The 19708-nt window shown below is 33.8% G+C and overlaps 4 protein-coding genes across 6 annotated transcripts in view; 3 read left to right on the top strand and 1 right to left on the bottom strand.

The window, feature by feature from the left end:
* Positions 1-19708, bottom strand: part of nolo (ADAMTS-like no long nerve cord) — a 187233-nt gene that overhangs the window by 44424 nt on the left and 123101 nt on the right. The window lies entirely within an intron of this gene.
* LOC148182099 (uncharacterized) lies at positions 2065-2696 on the top strand. The gene is made up of 2 exons (XM_088048720.1): positions 2065-2146; positions 2203-2696. The coding sequence occupies exons 1-2, from the start codon at positions 2135-2137 to the stop codon at positions 2593-2595; spliced, it is 405 nt and encodes a 134-aa protein (XP_087904846.1). The 5' UTR covers positions 2065-2134; the 3' UTR covers positions 2596-2696.
* On the top strand, positions 4358-5302 carry LOC148182098 (uncharacterized). Its single transcript, XM_088048686.1, has 2 exons — positions 4358-4455; positions 4509-5302. The coding sequence occupies exons 1-2, from the start codon at positions 4444-4446 to the stop codon at positions 5220-5222; spliced, it is 726 nt and encodes a 241-aa protein (XP_087904812.1). The 5' UTR covers positions 4358-4443; the 3' UTR covers positions 5223-5302.
* On the top strand, positions 18234-18854 carry LOC148182097 (uncharacterized). Its single transcript, XM_088048732.1, has 2 exons — positions 18234-18421; positions 18471-18854. The coding sequence occupies exons 1-2, from the start codon at positions 18410-18412 to the stop codon at positions 18852-18854; spliced, it is 396 nt and encodes a 131-aa protein (XP_087904858.1). The 5' UTR covers positions 18234-18409.

Genomic DNA, 19708 nt, shown 5'->3' with positions numbered 1-19708 from the left:
GAAATGGTGCAACTTTGCGACGACGACAATCATGCGATCGGCTACTTTAGCTTCCAAGAGCTGAAAATCGATTATCAAAAAAACCCGCATTTCTTTAGTTAAAAAATCCGCGAGTACAACTTTAGCTAAAACTGTTAATTGGAGACAAAAAGTTTATTAGAATAACGGAATAAATGCGGACAAAGAATACTAAATCATTTATTGCTTGTACGAGCTGAAAATCGTGAAATATTCCTAGAAAAGACTCTGTAGGTGTCGAATTATTTTTTTATCAATTAGATAAGATCAAATTTATAATTCCTTAAGATTAATCAACTCAATTTGGCGACACCAACATGGTAAGTGGTATAAATTTATTATATTCAGTTCTACCAACAAGTTGACCTTAGAGCTGGGCAGGGCCCGTTTAAATGCTTACTTTTCTTGAATCTATTACTGTGATGAATAATCATCATTTATTGTTTTTACTACACAAACACTCAATACTTTCATTTTTTCGATAAACACGGAAATGTAAGTATTAATGGAGCGAGTGTAATTTCATCTGATTTGCAGAAGTTGTTTTGTAAAGGAGAAAGCCGCGAAAACCACGTTTAATACACTCAATCGAAAGAGCAGCTCAAAATCTATCATCCTGTCAAATTTAAGTTTGGTGAGTCAAATAGTTTACGAGTGGTTTTGAAGATATTAAGCATTAAAAAAATGAAAATTCAATATCTAGAATTTTAATTGACCAGAACTCAGTTATTTGTTTTGTACGTGGATTATAAGTTCGGATTTCAAATCTTCGTGAAATTCTACGTAAAATGAGCTATAATAACTCAAGTTTACTCAAAAAATAAGCGAGATATCGACTGAAGAAGTTTGACAGTTTTAGTCACGAATTTTTCTCTTAAAAAATTTCTAAAATCTGTATGGTTTGATCTACACCTTTGCAAATTGGTGGAGTTAATACACAACCCAAAAATAGTAATCTCTCCAAATTTCATACTGTAGCACTAAAATTACCAAAATTTCGAATTTTAGGAAAAGATGGCAAAAACTTTTGATTTTTCTTGAAAGTAAAAATTTACAAAATCTGTGTCTTTTGATCTACAACTTTGCAATTTTGCAAAGTTAATACTCTTCTCAAAAATATTAATTTTTCTAAATTTAATAGTAGCACTAAAATTACCAAAGTTACGAATTTTAGTGGACGATGGCGAAAAATTTTGCTTCTTCTTAAAAGTAAAAATTTCTGAAATCTGTGTATTTTCATCTACAATTTTGCAAATTGGGAGTTAATACACGACCCAAAAATAGAAATTTCATAGTTGTAGCATTAAAATTACCAAAATTGCGAATTTTAGTGAAAAATATCGAAAAATTATGCTTCTTTTTAAAAGTAAAAAATTCTAAAATCTGTATCTTTTGATTTACAACTTTGAAATTTTCTGGAGTTAATACACTACTCAAAGACAGTAAACTCCCCAAATTTCATAGTTGTAGCACTAAAATTACCAAAAATACAAATTTTAGTACAGGATATCAGCAATTTTTTTTAAGCAACTGGAGGAAGTTAAAAAAACTTTTCATTCCTGCGTCTTTGGAACTTAAAACCATCTTTGTAAGTTAAAGTTTTTACAACTACTGAACCAATCTGAATATTCCATGTTGATTTTTCGTGTGCGGGAACAGAAGCACAGCGAAAAAAATTCAATATCTGGAACTTTAATTGACCATAACTCAGTTATTTGTTCAAGTACGTGGATCATACTTCCGTATTTGAAATCTGCGTAAAATTCTGCGTAAAATGAGCTATAACAACGCAAGTTTATTCCAAAAACAGGCGAGATATCGACTGAAGAATTTTGACATAATTTCAGTCATGAATTTCTTTTAGAAAAATTTTAGAATTTGGCCAAAGTTCAAATAGTTTACAAACACTTTTTTTCACTTTCTCTATCTGCACTACGCACCTTTTCGCACACGTCACAAAAGGTTAATGTCACCGCAACATCGTATCCACGAAACTCCAAAAATCGTTGCATCAGAACCAAATTTAAATAATTTTTTTCAAAGTCAGATCTCGCCTATAAAACCGAATCAAACCACATCTTCTCCATCAGTTCAATCAAAGAACAACTCAACCAACATGAACTCTTTCGTAAGTACTCCACCACCACGTCCAACCCTCAATCTACAATTTTATTTTTCTTGCAGGCTGTTATCTTCCTCGCCGCTTTGGCTTGCGCCAACGCCGGAGTTCTTCTTGCTCCATCCGCCAGACTCCTCCAGGGACCTAGTGCTAGCACCACCTTGATTGGTCCCGATGGCAGCTCTATCTCGTCTGTGGCTCCCGGAGGTACTGTTATTACTGATGCCGGCTCTGGACTCCTCGCTGCCGCTCCTGCTGTTGTTGCTGGTGAACCTGCTGTTCTTGCTGCTAGATCCGGTGTGATTGCCGCTCCTGCTGGTTGGGCAGCTCCCGCTGTGCTTGCTCGTTCTGGTCTTGTGGGTTCTACAGTGATCGCTGGGCCTTCTGGTACCGTTACGGCAGGTCAACCTTTGGTTGGTTCGTGGGCCGCCGCTCCTTTAGTCGCCACCGTGTGGTGATTTTAAAAGAGTTGAAGTTAATTTAAGAGGAATGGATGAAATGAATGAAATGATTCTGCAATACGTAAAATGTAAAAAAAATGTGATGTTTGTAAATAATTCGTGACGAGTAATAAATATTTTTTTATATATTCGGGTCTTTCTTCAAATTTAACTTGTTTGTTTAAATTTAACGACACAAAAAAAACAATTTCCCTAAATTTTATAGCTGTAGCACAAAAATTACCAAAATTACGAATTTTTAAAAAGTTGTCCACAATTTTGGTTTGGTCTCAAAAGTAAAAATTTCTAAAATCGTTGTCGTTTGATCTACAACTTTACAATTTGGTGGAGTTAATGCACGACTCAAAAACAGTAATTTCTTCAAAATTCATAGTTGGTGCACTAAAATTACTAAAATTACGAATTATTGAAAAAGTTGTCTACAGTTTTGGCTTGTTCTCAAAAAAAAAATTCTAAAACCTGTGTTTTTTTGCTCTATAATCTTGCAATTTCGTAGAGTTAGTCAACGAGTCAAAAATAGTAGTTTCCCTGAATTTCATAATTGTAGCACAAAAATTATCAAAATTACAAATTTTTGAAAAAAAATGTCTGCAAAATTAAAGAATTAAAAGGTTGTCTACAATTTTAACTTGGTCTCAAAAATAAAAATTTTTAAAATCTGTGTTTTTTGCTCTAGAATTTTTCAATTTCGTAGATTTAATAAATGTTTTAAAAATAGTAATTACTTCAAATTTCGTAGTTTTAGCACAAAATTTCTTAAAATTACGAATTTTAGTGAAAGATGTTGTTTCTTGAAAGTAAAAATTTCCAAAAAATGTGTCTTTTGATCTACAACTTTGCAATTTAGTAGAGTTATTACACGACTCAAAAATAGTAACTTTTCCAAATTTCAAAGATGTTGAACTAAAATTACCAACATTATAGATTTTAATACAGCATGTCGACAATTTTTGCTTCGATTCCAAAATAGTAACTTAATTAACCCCGAGGAAGATAAAGAAACTTTTCATTCATGCGCCTTTGAAACTTGAAACATTCTTTGTAAGTCGAAGTTTTTACAACACCTACTGAACCAATCTGAATATTTTATGTTGATTTTTCGTGTGCGGGAAACAGAAGCACGGCAAAAAAATTAAACTGCGTTTATTTAAATTTCGTACAACCATAATAATAATATAGGCGTTTTAAGAATGATAGATCGTTCATGGTAACAATTAAAGAATTGTTAATTAATAATTACATTAATTAGGATAATCGTACACTATTCTTCAGTAACTGTTGAATGTAATTATCTAATCAAACACGTATTAAATTACTCAAGGTTGTAAAGTTTAATATTTTTTATAGATAATTTAAAACAAACAATCTTACAACTCCAATTACTACGAATCTTCCTGATCTGCATGATAGAAGCACCAAGAAAAGAAGTTATAAAATTTCAGTTTATGCCAATTTTGCAAGTCATTTCTTACGTATGGATATTCAAAATCTTTTTTGTTTGATTGAATTTAAAAAATTCTTGCGACGTGCTGCCGTAAAATATTCGTGTGGTTTCTATTTTAAATCACAAATACCAAACGAATTCCTCATTGAAAACTACAACCTTAAATATCTTGTTCAGGGTTGACCCGCCAAATCAACCAAATAAAAAATACCTTCTTAATTACAAGCATTCATTTGCATACAGAATAATCAAAACCGTCATGAAATAGTGACAAAGCTTACATAAGCGGAAGCAACACGAAAGAATTTGATTGATTTTTTTCGCCAAGGCTCTTACTATAAATTATAGTCCTCATCACGAAAACTGCACACTTGATCAGCACAGTTCGAGCAATTCCAATCATGAACTCTTTCGTGAGTATTAAATCAAAGTCTAGTAACCAAAATTTATAATCTTCTAATTTCAGGTCGTATTTTTCGTCGCCGCTTTGGCCGCTTCCCAAGCCAGCGTCCTCCTTCCCCACTCTGCCCAAATCCTCCAAGGACCCAGCAGCAGAACTACCGTAATCGGAAATGACGGTAGCGCCATTTCCGCTGTCGCTCCAGGAGGCTCCATCGTCACTGAAGAACACACTGGAGTAGTTGCCCACGCCGCTCCAGCTCTCGTTGCCGCCGCCCCCGTCGCTGTCGCCCACGCCGCTCCCGTTGCCGTAGCTCACTCTGCCGTTGTTGGTCACGCTCCCGTAGCCGTCTCCCACTCTTCCCAGTCTATTGTCCACTCTGCTCCTGTAGCTGTTGCTCATGCTGCTCCTTTGGCTGTTGCTCATGCCGCTCCTTTGGCTGTTGCTCATCACGCTCCTGTGGTAGCTCACGCCGCTCCTGTAGCCGTGGCTCATCATGCTCCTGCTGTAGTTGCTCACCATGCTGGTGTGGTTGCTCATGCTGCTCCTGCTGTAGTTGCCCATCATGGTGGTGTAGTTGCTCATGCTGCTCCTCTGGCTGTTGCCCATCACGCTCCTGCTGTAGTAGCTCATGGTGTTCATGGTGTCCATGGAGTTCATGGTGTGGCTGATGCTGCCATTGTTGGACCTTCTGGTAGTGTTGTCACCGGAAGAGCTCATGGAATTGCTGCTCCAGTTCTTGCACATTCTGCTCACTCCGTTGTTGCCAACGTTTGGTAAATTAAATTTAAGGGATCATTTGATTTGTATTATAGTTAAATTATCGCACTGAAAATAAATTTTGTTTTGTACAAATGTAAAAAAAAATCGAAATAAAAAATTTGAATATGAATTTGATTTTTGTACTTTTAGACCAGAGTTGAAGCCTTTGAAAATGCCAAAAAGTGAAAAAAATAGTAGTAGGATGAAACCTATTGGAAATGGAAGAAAATATAACAATAATAAAAGGAAAAATAAATTGCGGGCGATCTGCGAAAGCGAAAGGGGGTAAGTTTTAAGGGTAAACAACGGTTTATCGCGATTTCCGGCAAAACTATAAGTTCTATGGAAAAAAGTTTAATGGCAAAGTTGTAGGTAATAATAAAATTCACAACTTTGTTTTCACACATTTTTCACGTAACATTAAATTTTATGCAAAAAATTCAAATAATAAAATTTTTGGTTTCATAATTTTATCTTCTACGAAAAAATTTTTTTTTGAAATTTGGTGAAAACTTTTACTTTTTCACGTTCCAAACACATTGTAATTTTTTTGATTTAAAACAACAACAAAAATTCTTCTGTCATAAAATGCTGCTTTTTTAAAAAACTCGGTGTGTTCTTTGTTTGTTTGAATCTCTACTTTTAGATGGTGTAAAAAAATATACATTACTCTGGCAAATTTTCTCAGAAAATTCAAAAAACGAAAAAACGCAAATTCCAAAATAGTAGGTACTGTAATGGTACGACTTTGCGATCGCGAGCGGAATTTTTTCGGACATAATTTTGTTGAAACTGTACATTTTGTCACCGCGACAAGTGTTGCAGCTAACACGTGTTTCCCATCTGGAGACGCTGTCCGAACCTTTTTGTTTTGGCCTGCATTCCTCTTGTCCCTTCCGGGAGCAGGTAGAACTGGAAGACGCTCTTTGCGTCCAGCCAGATGTGGTAACTTTCCATTCAATCGCGCTTCGATGACGCGATAATTGAAATGCGTAAATTAAATGATTTAAGTTTTCAAAGACATGTAAAGCAATTGGAGTCGTAGAAGAACTACTTGCATGTAGAGCGTAGCATGATCTTCTCTTCTTTCGGATTAGCGGTTAATTAATTAAATTAATTAGTTAATCGTTTGTTCTAGTAGTTCTAATAGTGCTTGCATTGAAACCAGTAGAAAAACAGCGTGGAAACAAAAGAGTACTAAGTGTAACATAAATTGCATCAGCGTAGTGCGATTACTAATTAATTAATTAGTAATTAATTCGCGCCGAATGCTTCGAAAGCTCCATTGCTGTAGGAAGTATCTTTTTACAGGTTCGCGACAAATTGTTTCGTTGGGTACGACAGTACCTCAATTGTAACCAAATTAATTGTAATTAATTTAATTAGATAAGCAGGGAGATCCGAGTTGAAATGTTAATTCAAAAAACCACAGATTGATCGTGTCGCCATTGTGGTACTCGGAGAAGATCTAATTAAGTTTAAACCTTTTTTTTTTTGTAATTTTTGGGCATTGGTCGATCATCGTCAATCAATCAAAAATCAATCGAACAATTTGAAAGAGACACCAACAACACATAAGTAAATTCGGGAGAACTTGAACAGCCAATAGGGAACAGCGTCCCCTTTGGAAGGGTAGTGCTGATTGGTCGAAAGATAGCGTCGGGTACGACCGAGCTTTTAAAAAGGGCTGAAACTGAAGATTTCGGGACATTTTGGATTCGATTCCATTCTGTCATTCGATTCTAAGTTCTACAGGAGACGAATTCGATTCTGTTTTCTAATTCGGACTGGTCATTCGATTCTTCTACACGAGTCGATTCATTCGATTTGTAATTGTGAAGTGTTTGTGCAATTTGCCACGTAAGTCTGATCACACTTCCTTTTCATTTTTGTTTGTTTATAAACCTTATCGCGAGGATGAGATTTTACCTGATTTGGGGTCTCCCATTTTAAAGCGATGACGAAGTGAAACAATCAGTTAGGGTGAAGCCAACGCGAATATAATTCGTTAGATAGGGTGAAGCCTTCGAAACAATAAGCCAATAGATTTGCTAAAACTATGAAGCGATCATAAACCTTTAGTTAGGGTGAAGCCTTCGGGAAATTTAAAGAAATTAGCTAGGGTGAAGCCTACGCGAAAGATTGAGTCAATTAGGATGAAGCCTTCGGGAAATTCATTAGCTAGGAGAACCATGCATTATCTTACGAGTACCGCCAGCTCGAGATGATGACGCCACGAATATTCGGCGCCATTTTGTACTTGCAGTGTGATGTTCTAATTCTCGTTAATTAATTCATAAATTAATTCATAAATTAATTAACATAATAATTTTAATTTCACAATTTTCGTGCAGTCGTCAGAACTATGAGTTTTTTTTTGATTCAACAATCAAAATTTATTCTGAGACTAATTTTTCTTGTCTCATTTTCGTTGATTCCCTCCATTTTATGCTCCTTCTGAGTGCGAGGCGATCAATAATGAATGATCAGATTCTATTCTAGCGTTCACAAGAATTTCGATTCTAGCTCTTTTCTAACAACGCATCTGACGCTATGAATATTTTGATTTGTCAAACAATCGTACGCTAAGGCGTTTGGCTTGAGCTTTCTCGTCAATTTTACTCGATTCTATTGACTTCTGACCAACTACAATAGAGAGAATTAATCGATTACCATGTAATTCCAATCAAAGACAATTTTTCCTAGAACTTGTCACCAAGGTGCAACTCTAGATGCATTAATTGAGACCGGACTAATCAGCGCTGCTTAGCAAGTCCGATCGTCTCCATGTTAAAACGCATTCATAGTCAAAATATTTGACTGCAACTTTATTTTGTGCATTTTGATCCTGAATCAAACAACACCTAAACCTAATGGCACTAAAAGGTTCTGCACAGTTGTGAGCGTACAGGTCCGAGCCTCTGATTGCCGCCTTACGTATCTTCTGGCCAACTGTTTACTCTTTAGCCGCCTCTGATTGCCGCCACTGGCCGCCGCTTATTGCCGCCGCCACACCGTGTCGCTTTGCCAGGCGAAAAACTGAACATCCAAATAATCAGTACCTTAATGTTACGCGAAAGCTGTAACTCCTTTGCACATCCACAAAATGCGAAACTTTCCAAAACTCTATTGTAGTACAATTTCAAATTTATTCAAATTTAATTCTAATTAATAATCAATTTCAAGTGTCTTTCTGACACGGCTATTTTCCACGACTGTACACGTGATTAATTCAATTTAATCTAATTTTGACTTTCGAAGTCCGATTCTGTTTGAGTCTCTTGCAAATCCATTTGCAGATTTAATTCCATTCGAGACCAAACCAAATTCTATTTTTTTTTCTCAAAGTTTTAATTTAACTTCATATACTTTGAGGATTGAACATTGCAAGTCACACGATGCTCTGATATTCCAGAGAAGGCGATTGCGACTGAAAACACACGCAGAACAACTTTTTAAAAAAAAAAGGGCTAAATGAGCAATAATCCAAAACTCTTAAGTTCCGAACCGTTCTAAATTTCTAAGAATTGCGACAGAGTGGTGTCGCCGACAAAGCGTTTAATTTGAAACAGTTCAAAATAATTGACGGCCAAAACTCAAATCATTTTGATTTGATTTTGTTAATAAACAATAATTGAACGAATTTCTTTGTGTTTCATTCGTCTTGTAAACTGCGGCCTCACTGAATTTGGGGTTACACAACATAAATTATTTAGAATTTGATTCTAAATATTTCTTTTCTTTCTTTCTGAGCAAAAACACAACGTACATTTGGGTCCATTTCAACCAACGTCTTAACCAACTTTATATCATCTTCGATCAACCACATCATCAAAACTGCAAGGACGGCAGATTAAATCCTTTTCAGTACATTATTTCATAAGGCGAGTATTGTAGCACGAATGAGTTAGAATGAGAATGAGAATGAGAATAGAATGAGTGCTACAAGTCGTCTTATGAAATGAATGTAATATACTATTTTTTTTGACTTTTTCATTGTAAATAAATTTAAAAATTGCATTTGAAAGAAATTATTTTCGATTAGGGATTTTTGACAAATTAGGTTGTTGACAAAAGAGGTAATGACATTTGTCTAACAAAATTTTAATTCAAATAATTACTGACGTTTTCTGTTTAATTTTGCAAAATTAGGTAGTACAACGTTTTCTTCTGATTAATTATTCCTAGATTCAAATTTTCGTCATCATGATGCTGATCATCATTGAGGTTTTGATTCAACATTTAAGTGTCGACATAAAAACATAGCCAACAAAACCAAAAAAAATTCTCGTAATTTGCGTTTCACAATGAAAGTATTGTTAACGTAAAGTAGAAATTTTTATCATTATGTACAATTTTGAGTAGTTTATTAAAATTTACATTTTAATTACTCGAAAAACGAAAGATTTTATTAAAAAAAAATTAAAAAAACAACCAAATAAGTTAACAAAATTAATATTTTATAAAGACATCTTTAACATTTAGAAAAAGTTGTAAAATACTTTTTAAATTTTAAGCGTAGATGCCTTGTTATTACTATTTTAAGATAACTTATATACCTGAGTGACCTAGGGAAAATTTTGGCTTATCAAAAGGCATTTGATACAGAAGTAGGAAAAGTTAGTATTCGAGATACAGAGGATCAGACAATTTTGATTGTACAATGATAAAATTTAGAGGGTCAAAGTCTTTTCCCATAATGAAAAAGTTTTTAAAGCTTTAGCAGTGTCGAACAACAAAAACAAATTATGCAAATTTTTATTTTTAACGTGCACCTAAAAATTTCGTTTTTTTTATTTAATTTCATAAATCCAACACAATTTTAATGGTACGATAACGAAATTTGGAGGGTTAAAATTTTTGCTCATGATAAAAAAGTCTAATAAATTTCAACATTGTACAATAAGAAAGATGAATTATGCAAATTTTTATTTTTAAAGTGCACCTAAAATGTCGAATTTTTTAAATTTAATTCCATAAATCCAACAATTTAAATGGTACAATAATGCAATTAAAGGGTTAAATATTTGCTCTATACTAAGTTTCAACATCTCTATACATCATAAATAAATACAATATAAATAAATCATTAATAAACAAAAAAATTGTAAATGTAACATGAAATCTTACGTTTTTGAGAAATAAAAGTGTAGATTTTAACAAACAGCTCAAAATTTTACATAATAATGAACTAATTTTTTGGGTTCGGGTTTTTTCTTTTTTTTGCATCTTCTGAAAAAATTTGACATAATAATGTATATTTTTTACACCATCAGAAAGTCGAGATTTCAACGAACAAAAAACACGAGTTTTAAAAAAAGCAGATATTTTGACCGGAAAATTTTCGATTAAAAATTAGGGTGTTTTTTAGTTATTTAGTCAAAATAAGAAAAAAAAAATTTTAAATCAACAAAATTGCATTGGGTTTGGGACATAATAGGGTAAGTTTAGACCAAATTTCATAAAAATAAATTTTTTTGTGGAAGATAAAAATATAAAACCAAAACTCGGTTATTTGAATTTTTTGCATACATTTTTAGGCTATGTAAACAAAGTGTAAAAACAACAGTTGTAGATATTTTTATTTTCTACAACTGTGCCATTTAACTTTTTTCATGGGACTTTTAGTTTTGTCGGAACTGTTTTTTACCCTTAAAACTTACCTTCTTTCGCTTCCCGAACTCAAATCGCTCGTAATTTATTTTTCTTTTCATTTATGTTATATTTTCTTCCATTTCCAATGGGTTTCATCCTACTACTATTTTTTTTGTTTTCAAAAATTACCGATCCTGGTGTATTTTTACCTTTTACAGAAGTGGGCGTTTAATTCCACCGTGGGCTTACCTGGAAACAAAAAAACTGTTAAAATAATTGTTTTATCCCGTCGTTTTTTAATTAGTGCAGAAGATAATGTTAATCAATTTGGTCGTGTTCTAATGACAGAAAGTGTCGCTTAAATCGCTCGGCGGTATCCTAAATGAGTTCGCCATTTAAACCGAATTTTCCCGGTAATCAATAAATCCCCACAGTCCAAATCATATTATTATCTCATTATTCTTAAAAAAATATTTTTTAGCCATTAATACGACATTTTTAATCACACATTTAAAAAGAAATTAGGTAACTAGTTCATCTTCAAATCGATAAAATTCTCTATAAAAACGAAATTTGGCCCATGGAAATCATTCTGTTTTCAGATCCTTTACAATGTTCACTGTAAGTATCAACGCATCTCTAAGATAATTGTAATTTCGTTTTTTGACGCAGACATTCTTGGCTCTCTTCGCCTTCGTGGCCGCCGCCAACGCCGGCGCCATTTTAGTCCCCGAGACTAAAATTGAAGCTTTTCCCGTTTCAAAGACCACCATCACTGGTCCTTCTGGAGAGATCAAACAAGAAGAACATTTGCCTGTTGTTTCCCACGAAACCACCTTCGTAGAGCCTCCTGTTGTTCCCATTGTTTACCCGGAAATTCACCACGAAGAAGTTATCGAACACGAGGAACCTTTGGTTCGTTTGGTTGAACCAACTGTACGTTTAGTTAAGCCTATTGTTCGTGAGGAATCTTTGGTTCGTTTAGTTAAGCCTATTGTTCATGAAGAGCCCTTGGTGCGTGTGGTTAAGCCAATTACCCATGAAGAATCTTTGGTGCGTTGGGTGAAGCCCGTTGAACACAGGCGTTTGTTGGTTAAGACGTACCCGTTCGAAAATACGCATTTCCGTTCTATTTATGGAGACTACTACTATTGAGTGATGGAGAAATGAAATTTGGAAATAAATAGCATTTTTATGAATGATTTGGTTTTGCTTTATTTCGTTTTTAAGGAACTTAAGTTCAAAATTTGAGATCCCAAAAACAACATTAGTTCAGTGTGGGAATTTTTGATGTATTTATTTATGGGCGTTAAATTTTCAAAGCCCCAAATTTTATAGTTGTAGCACTAAAATTACCAAAATTACAAATTTTTGTGAAAAGTCTCAAAAAATTTTTTCTTCTTAAAAGTAACAATTTCTAAAATGGGTGTCGTTTGATCTACAACTTTGCAATTTGGTGGAGTTAATGCACGACTCAAAAATAGTAATTTCCCCAAATTCCATATTTGTAGCACTAAAATTACTAAAATTACAAATTTTTGAAAAAGTTGTCTACAATGTTGGCTTGGTCTCAAAAATACAAATTTCTAAAATCTGTAATTTTTGCTCTAAAATTTTGAAATTTCACACAGTTAAAATACGACTTAAATATAATAATTTCACTAAATTTCATAGTTATAGCACACAAATTACCAAAATTACGAATTTTTTAAAAAGTTGTCTGCAATTTTTGGTAGGTCTCTAAAATGAAAATTTTCAAAATCTGTGTTTTTTGGTCTAGAATTTTGCAACTTCGCAGAGTTAAAAAACGATTTAAAGATAGTAATTTACTCAAATTTCATAAGTGTAGCTCAAAAATTACCAAAAATACGAATTTTTAAAAAAGTTATCTGCGATTTTTGCTTGGTTTCAAAAATTAAAATTTCTAAAATCTGTGTTTTTAGCTCTGCAATTTTGCAATTTCGCAGAGTTAATAAGCAACTCAAATGTAGAAATTTCCCCAAATTTCATAAGTGTAGCTCAAAAATTACCAAAATTACGAATTTTTGAAAAAGTTGTTTACAATTTTTGCTTGGTCTCAAAAATAAAAATGTTTAAAGTCTGTGTCTTTTTTGAGCTAGAATCTTGCAATTTCGTAGAGTTAGTCAACAAGTCAAAAATAGTACTTTCTTCAAATGTCATAGTTGTAGCACAAAAATTATCAAATTACAAATTTTTACTGGGTTTAAATAATAAAAATTTCTAAAATCTGTGTTTTTTGCACTAGAATTTTGCAATTTCACAGAGTTAATAAACAATTCAAATACAGTAATTTTCCCAAATTTCTTAGGTGCAGCTCAAAAATTACTAAAATTACGAATTTTTGAAAAAGTTGTTTACCTACAATTTTTGCTTGGTCTCAAAAATAATTTTTTTTTAAATCTGTGTTTTTTGGTCTAGAATTTTGCAATTTTATAAAGTTAATTACCGACTCAAATATAGTAATTCCCCAAATTTCATAGTTGTAGCACAAAAATTATCAATATAACAAATTTTTGAAAAAGTTGGACTCAAAACTGTAAATTTCTATAATCTGCTCTAGAATCTTGCAGTTTCCTAGAGTTAGTTAACGAGTCAAAAACAGTGGTTAGATTCAAGTTAAATTAACACCAATTTGAAGTCAAAGTATTTTTCCAATTTTTTTAATTTTTTTTAACTCATGCGGACAATATACTCCAAAACTCAATTTTTTATACTGTTGTTCAGGAGACATGTTTAAAGGCCCAAATCTTCTTAAGCCGTAACTGTATGTTAGTAAATTTTACGCCAATTTATAGACAATACTTTAAACTGTTTCACCAATTTTGTCTTTTTACAGCTAATAGTTTTTGATCTAGCGATGAATCCACATTCAAATTGAAAATAATCGCTAGAAATTTTCAACAGGCCGCAATTGATTCTCTCGACGTGAAAGAATTTTTTATTTGACTGATATGTCTTTAGGGCCTCATAATGCCTCAGAATTTTAGCTTTCTACTACGATCAGTTTATATTTTAGAATTTTGATATGAAACTTGCAAACATTTTATCGGCGGTATATTAGAGAGCCAACATTTTTCCAATCCGTCCCTGAATGGTAGTTAAATTTACACCAATTTAAAGACAATACCTCAAAGTATATTTCCAATTTTTTTTATTTTTATCACTGATCTAGCAGTAAGTATAAACCATAACGCTTTATTTGTCTTGGGGCCTTATTTTTAGAAGTGATAGTTTTGGATCAGTGAAGAAATTAGCATTTGCGATTAGACCGTTATTCCAAAATTATGTTAAGGCCAAAAAATTGCAAAACCCTTTATTAGAATTTAGTTAATCTGGTATATAAAAACTCACAAATCTTCAAATTGTTAATTTTTTACATTCTAAGTTTAAAATTCTTAGATTTCTATAAAAAAAATCTCTATATCTTGCTTTTTACGATTTCAGAAACTAACGAGTTCCTGAAGATAACAAAACGCATTGCTAACAACAGAATTAACGTAAAAATAATGTAAATTTGATTTAAATACAAACTATATCATAATAAATTGAACAATAATATTTTTGTCATTACCATGATATTAAAAATAAATTAACAAAATGGTCTATCTTACCATCGATGAAAATTTAGTATAAAAACCGTCCCAACTCGCCAGTAAATCATTCTGTTTTTACCACTCAGAACCTAACTTACAACAATGTTCACTGTAAGTACAATTTTACTGGAATTTTATTGTTAGTTTATATTTATTTTTTTGCAGAAAGTCTTGGCTATCTTCGCTCTCTTGGCCGCCGCCAACGCCAGCGCCATCCTCTTCCCCGAAACAAAAAAAATCGAGACTTTCCCTCTCACCAAAACCACCATCACCGGCCCCTCTGGAGAAATCACCCAAGAAGAGCACTTGCCCCTTGTCCACCACGAAACTTTAGTCGAAGCTCCTCTCGTCGTCCCGGAAATCCACCATGAAGTTTTCCACGAAGAGCCCCTCGTTCGCTTGGTAAAACCCTTCATCCACGAAGAACTTCCTCTTGTGCACAAAGAACCTTTCGTTGTCGCTCCCGAAACCACCTTCGTCGAAGCTCCTCTGGCCCACCACGAAATCGTCCTTCCTGAAGAACACGAAGAGCGTTTGTTCCGTTTCACGAAGCCTATTCTTGAGGAGCCAACGCTTCGATTGGTGAAGCCCTTCCTTCACGAAGAGCCTTTGGTGCGTTTTGTTAAGCCCATCGAAAAGCCTTTGGTGCGTTTTGTTAAGCCTATCGAGAAGCCTCTCGTGCGTTTGGTGAAGCCTATTGAGCACACTTTTCCGTACACTCCTTTCAGGGCCTTCCACAGAGGCGACTATTTCTATTAACTAGAAGAGGTGTAATTTTGTCTTAAAGACAACAATCGAAAATAAATGCGAAAAATCCACTGAACATTTCTCTTTTTGTTACCTTCGTTAAAAAAATATGTTAATTTGGCAGCATTGTAAAATGACATTTGGAGTGACAGTCAGGGTTGCCACAACATCACTAGATGTCAAGGCCCCCCGAATTTTATCAAACGTAAAAACTCCGAATTTCTTCTTGGCGCTTTAAAATTGCGATAATAATTAACTTCGGCTTGAATTACCGAAGATCGTGGACCAGTGATATTTAAATTTCGTCACGCCCGTCATTCTCCAATAATGTCCTTGTCTGCCGGCTCCCTCGGTCAATACCTTCCGAGTTTCAACGCAACGAAAGTTCCGCGTACGCAAAACGTAATCAGATTTTACATCAATGAGTAATTATTTTTTATGATCAAAATTCTCTGCGTGACCTAGGAATTGAGCTAAAATAATTAGTACCTTGAGAAAAGAATAGAACCACGAGAATGTAAATTTGATGTGCGCAATTTATTGTTTTTGCCTCCGTGCTGGCGAGTTTTATCATGAAATCAAAGGGCGTAACAACATGTCAATTCAACAGGTTTTCATGACAAACAATTACCACACAAATCATGAATAACCACCAGATAGCCGAACCAAATTCAGACAAACGTTTGGCGATTTTTAGTGAATACTTTGTCCATAAAATTAGCATATTGGTATCGGTTCATGCTGAACTTGCCGCGGCTTGAAATCGTTTAAATGGTTAAGTTATGGAGATTTTATTAGAGCTGTGTTAGAGGGCCAAAATTTTACCAATCCGTCACTGGATTTTAGTTAAATTCGCGCTAATTTGTAGACAATACCTCAAGAGTCTTTTCATTTTTTTTTACTTTTTTATGACTGATTTAGCGGTGAATATAAATTAAAACGCAGCTATTTTTAGGACTGTTCCTACTGTTTTTTAGGAGATATATTTAAGAACCTAAATTTTTGTAAGTCGCGTATATATTTTAGTGAATTTTGCACTAATTTAAAGAGAATGCTTCAAACTGTTTTCCAATTTTTTTCGTTGTTTAATACCTAATAGTTTTCGATCTAGCGACGACTATGTATACATGCAAATTGAAAATAATCGCAAAAAATGTTTAAGAGGACGCAATTTATTTTCTCGGTGTCGAAATCTTTTTTATCTAATTGATATGTTTTTAGGGCCTTAAAATACGTTATCAAAACAAATTGCAGCTTTCTACTCTGATCAGTTTTTATTTTAGAATTTTATTAAGAATCTTGCACATCATCATTTTATTGGAGGTTATATTAAGGGACAAAAATTTTCCTAATCCGTTACTAGATTTTAGTTAAATTCGCACCAATTTAAAGACAATACTTTAAAGTGTTTTTTTAATTTTTTTCACGTTTTTATAGCTAATAGTTTTTGATCTAGCGGCGAATCTACATGCTAATTTAAAATAATCGCAAAAAAAGTTCAACAGGACGCAATTTATTCTCTTGAGGTCGAAGAATTTTTTATCCGACTAATATGTTTTTAGAGTTTTAAATTACGTCAATAAACCAAATTCCAGCTTTCTACAATAATCAGGTTTTATTTTAGAATTTTAATAAGAAACTTGCAACATCCTCATTTTATTGTTGGTATGTTAAGGGAACAAAATTTTTATAATCCGCCACTGGATTTTTGATCAATTTGCACCAATTTAAAGACAATACCTCAAAGTATCTTTCCAATTTCTTTCACCTTTTTATAACTTATTTAGCGGAGAATATAAACCAAAACGCAATTTTTGTCTTGGGGATATTTACAAGACAAGTTTAAGGGCTCAATTTTTTTTTAGCCGTGATTGTTCTTAGTTAATTTAACAACAATTTAAAGACAATACTTCTAACTATTATATGAAATTTTTTGGTCTTTTTATAACTAATAGTTTTTGATCTAGCGAAGAATACACACAATTTCAACTAAACGCAATTTATTCTCTCAGGATCGTAAGATTTTTTATCTGATTGATATGTGTTTAGGTCCTCAAAATATGTTATGAAACCAAATTTCAGCTTTCTACAACGATCAGTTTTCAATTTAAAATTTTAATAAGAAACTTGCAACATAGTCATTTCATCGGAATTATGTTAGAGGGTCAAAATTTTTTCAAACCGTCACTGGATTTTAGTTAATTTTACACTAATTTAAAGACAAACTCTTTTTCAATTTTTTTCATATTTTTATAACTGATCTAGCGGTAAATATAAATCAAAACTCAATTTAGTTGTTGGAGACTATCTTTTCTGTTTTTTAGAAGGGATACTTAAGGGCTTAAATTTTCTTAAGCCGTGGCTGTATTTTACATAACTTTATACCAATTTAAAGTCACAATTTTAAGAACTTTTGCCAATTTTTTAAGAGTAAAATCAGTGAACAAATTGGCCATTTGGGATCAAACCGTTTTCCAAAATCATATTTAGGACCCAAAAGCTTCAAAACCAAATCAAATATACCCGAACCAAATTCCAACTAATGTTCGGCTATTTTTAGCCAATACTTCGCCCACAAATTAGCATATTGGTATCGGTCCATTATATATTTACCCGCGAACTTGCCGCGGGCTTGAAATCATTTAAATGCTATATTTATGGAGATTTTCGTCAATTAATGCGGCGAATAAAATATTTGAGAAAGATTCTAAAATTGATAGCACCGCCAACAACCGATATATTTCTTCGGAGACAATTAAACTTGATTTAAGGGTTCATAAAAGTGCGGTAACAAAACTTTTGGTAACTGATTTTTATTCAAATTTATTGAAATGCTCGAACTTGAACTCAAACAAACGGAGTGTTTCGATATTTAAATTTTATTAATTAAACTGATTTATTGCGAGCAGAACACGAGAGTTGCTCCATCTTTGCCCAATTGGCGATTAAAATTGACAGTAAAATTTAAAAAACTTAGCGATAATGAGCGATGCACTTCCATTACGAAATGTTATCAGCAATTTCACAATTCTTTAATTGCAAGATAAGTTCCAGGATCTTCACCAGTCGCCAACCGCTTTTTAATCATTTTTTAACGACGCCTTTTCCGCTCGTATTTCCCAAAATCGACACGGATCCTGACCAAAAAGAAATTGGGCGTGTGCCCACTCCAAGGTTGCTTTTCCATATAAAAACCCGAATCGATTTACCCAACGACATCACTTGAAAACCTCAAGAGTACCAACCAACATGAACACCATCGTAAGTCCCCTTATTCCCACTTCTTCAATCGCTAAATTGAATTTTCTAGATTATTGCCGCCATCTTCGCCGTCTTGGCCTCCGCTAACGCTGGTTTCATCGCCGCCCCCTCCGCCAAGATCATCCAAGGCCCCAGCACCAGAACCACCATCGCCGGTCCCGACGGCAGCGTCATCTCTGCGGTCGCTCCAGGAGGTTCCATTGTCGCTGAAGACCATGCTGGAGTCGTCGCCCACACCGCTCCTCTTGCCTACACTGCTTACGCCGCCCCCTATCTCGCACACGCTGCTTACGCTGCCCCCGTAGCCTATGGACATGGTGTGGTCGCTCAGGATACTGTTGTGGCTGGACCTTCCGGAACCATCGCCACCAGGGAGGCGCTTCATGCTCCTTTCCTCCATGCTCCTCTTGCTTACCATGGACTTTACTACTAGATAATTTGTTAGGTGTCGAGTAATTTATGATTAATAAAAAATTATGACGAAAAATATTGATTTTTTGTTGCGGATTGTTGCGAGTTTGGGGTCTTAAATCTTGGGGGTAATTAGCTTTGTGCTCTTAAACCTCGCGTGGTTTAACTAGTTTTTAAATACTGCGTATAGTTTTCACCTTAATTGCCTCTTTTTACCTTTCACAACACCTGAATTGATTTTTTTACCTGTACTATGTAATGTTGAACATTATTTTAGAACTACTTAAAACCCCGTCGCGTGAATTGATCACATTAAAGATTAACGAGCCGCTCAAACTCTCTCAAACATTCGATAAAGTGTTGGAATAATAGTTAATAATTTGTTAAAAGTAAACGGCTTTGATAAGTTAAATTTTATTTACATTTCGTTAATATTGAAGCAGTAATTAATTGCTTAATTAATATTTTAATCGTTGCAGGAATAGGTTAAAATCGCCGACTTTTGAGGCAACTATGTAAATGTGCAATTGCCCATATACAGGGTCCGGCAACACTTGTGTCCACCCCCAAAATCGTCTTTAATTTTAAAGATAAAATTTTGAAAATTTGCATACGCTCACAGTTGACAAAGCTCTAGAAGCTGACGCAAAAATTTGTTTTTTATCACTGATAGTTTTGGCGTCGCGACGCCTTAAAAATGTAATTTTTAGTTAATTGTGAGAGTTTGTGATATCAACCCCTAATTTAATTTTTTTTCAATATAAATGTGTAAAAAATATGTCAACTGTTATTTTAGATTCAATGCAAATTGTCTTAAAAATTTGAGAAAAAAATGCGGTTTTATCAAGTTAGTTTCCAATTTCATTACGTCAAAAT

This window comes from Gnatocerus cornutus, chromosome 1, assembly GCF_029298725.1.
Source record: "Gnatocerus cornutus isolate USDA-ARS CGAHR chromosome 1, icGnaCorn1.1, whole genome shotgun sequence".
NCBI classification, from domain to species: Eukaryota; Metazoa; Arthropoda; class Insecta; order Coleoptera; family Tenebrionidae; genus Gnatocerus; species Gnatocerus cornutus.
Note: the sequence above shows the minus strand (reverse complement) of the source record. Positions and strands in the feature narration are given on the sequence as shown.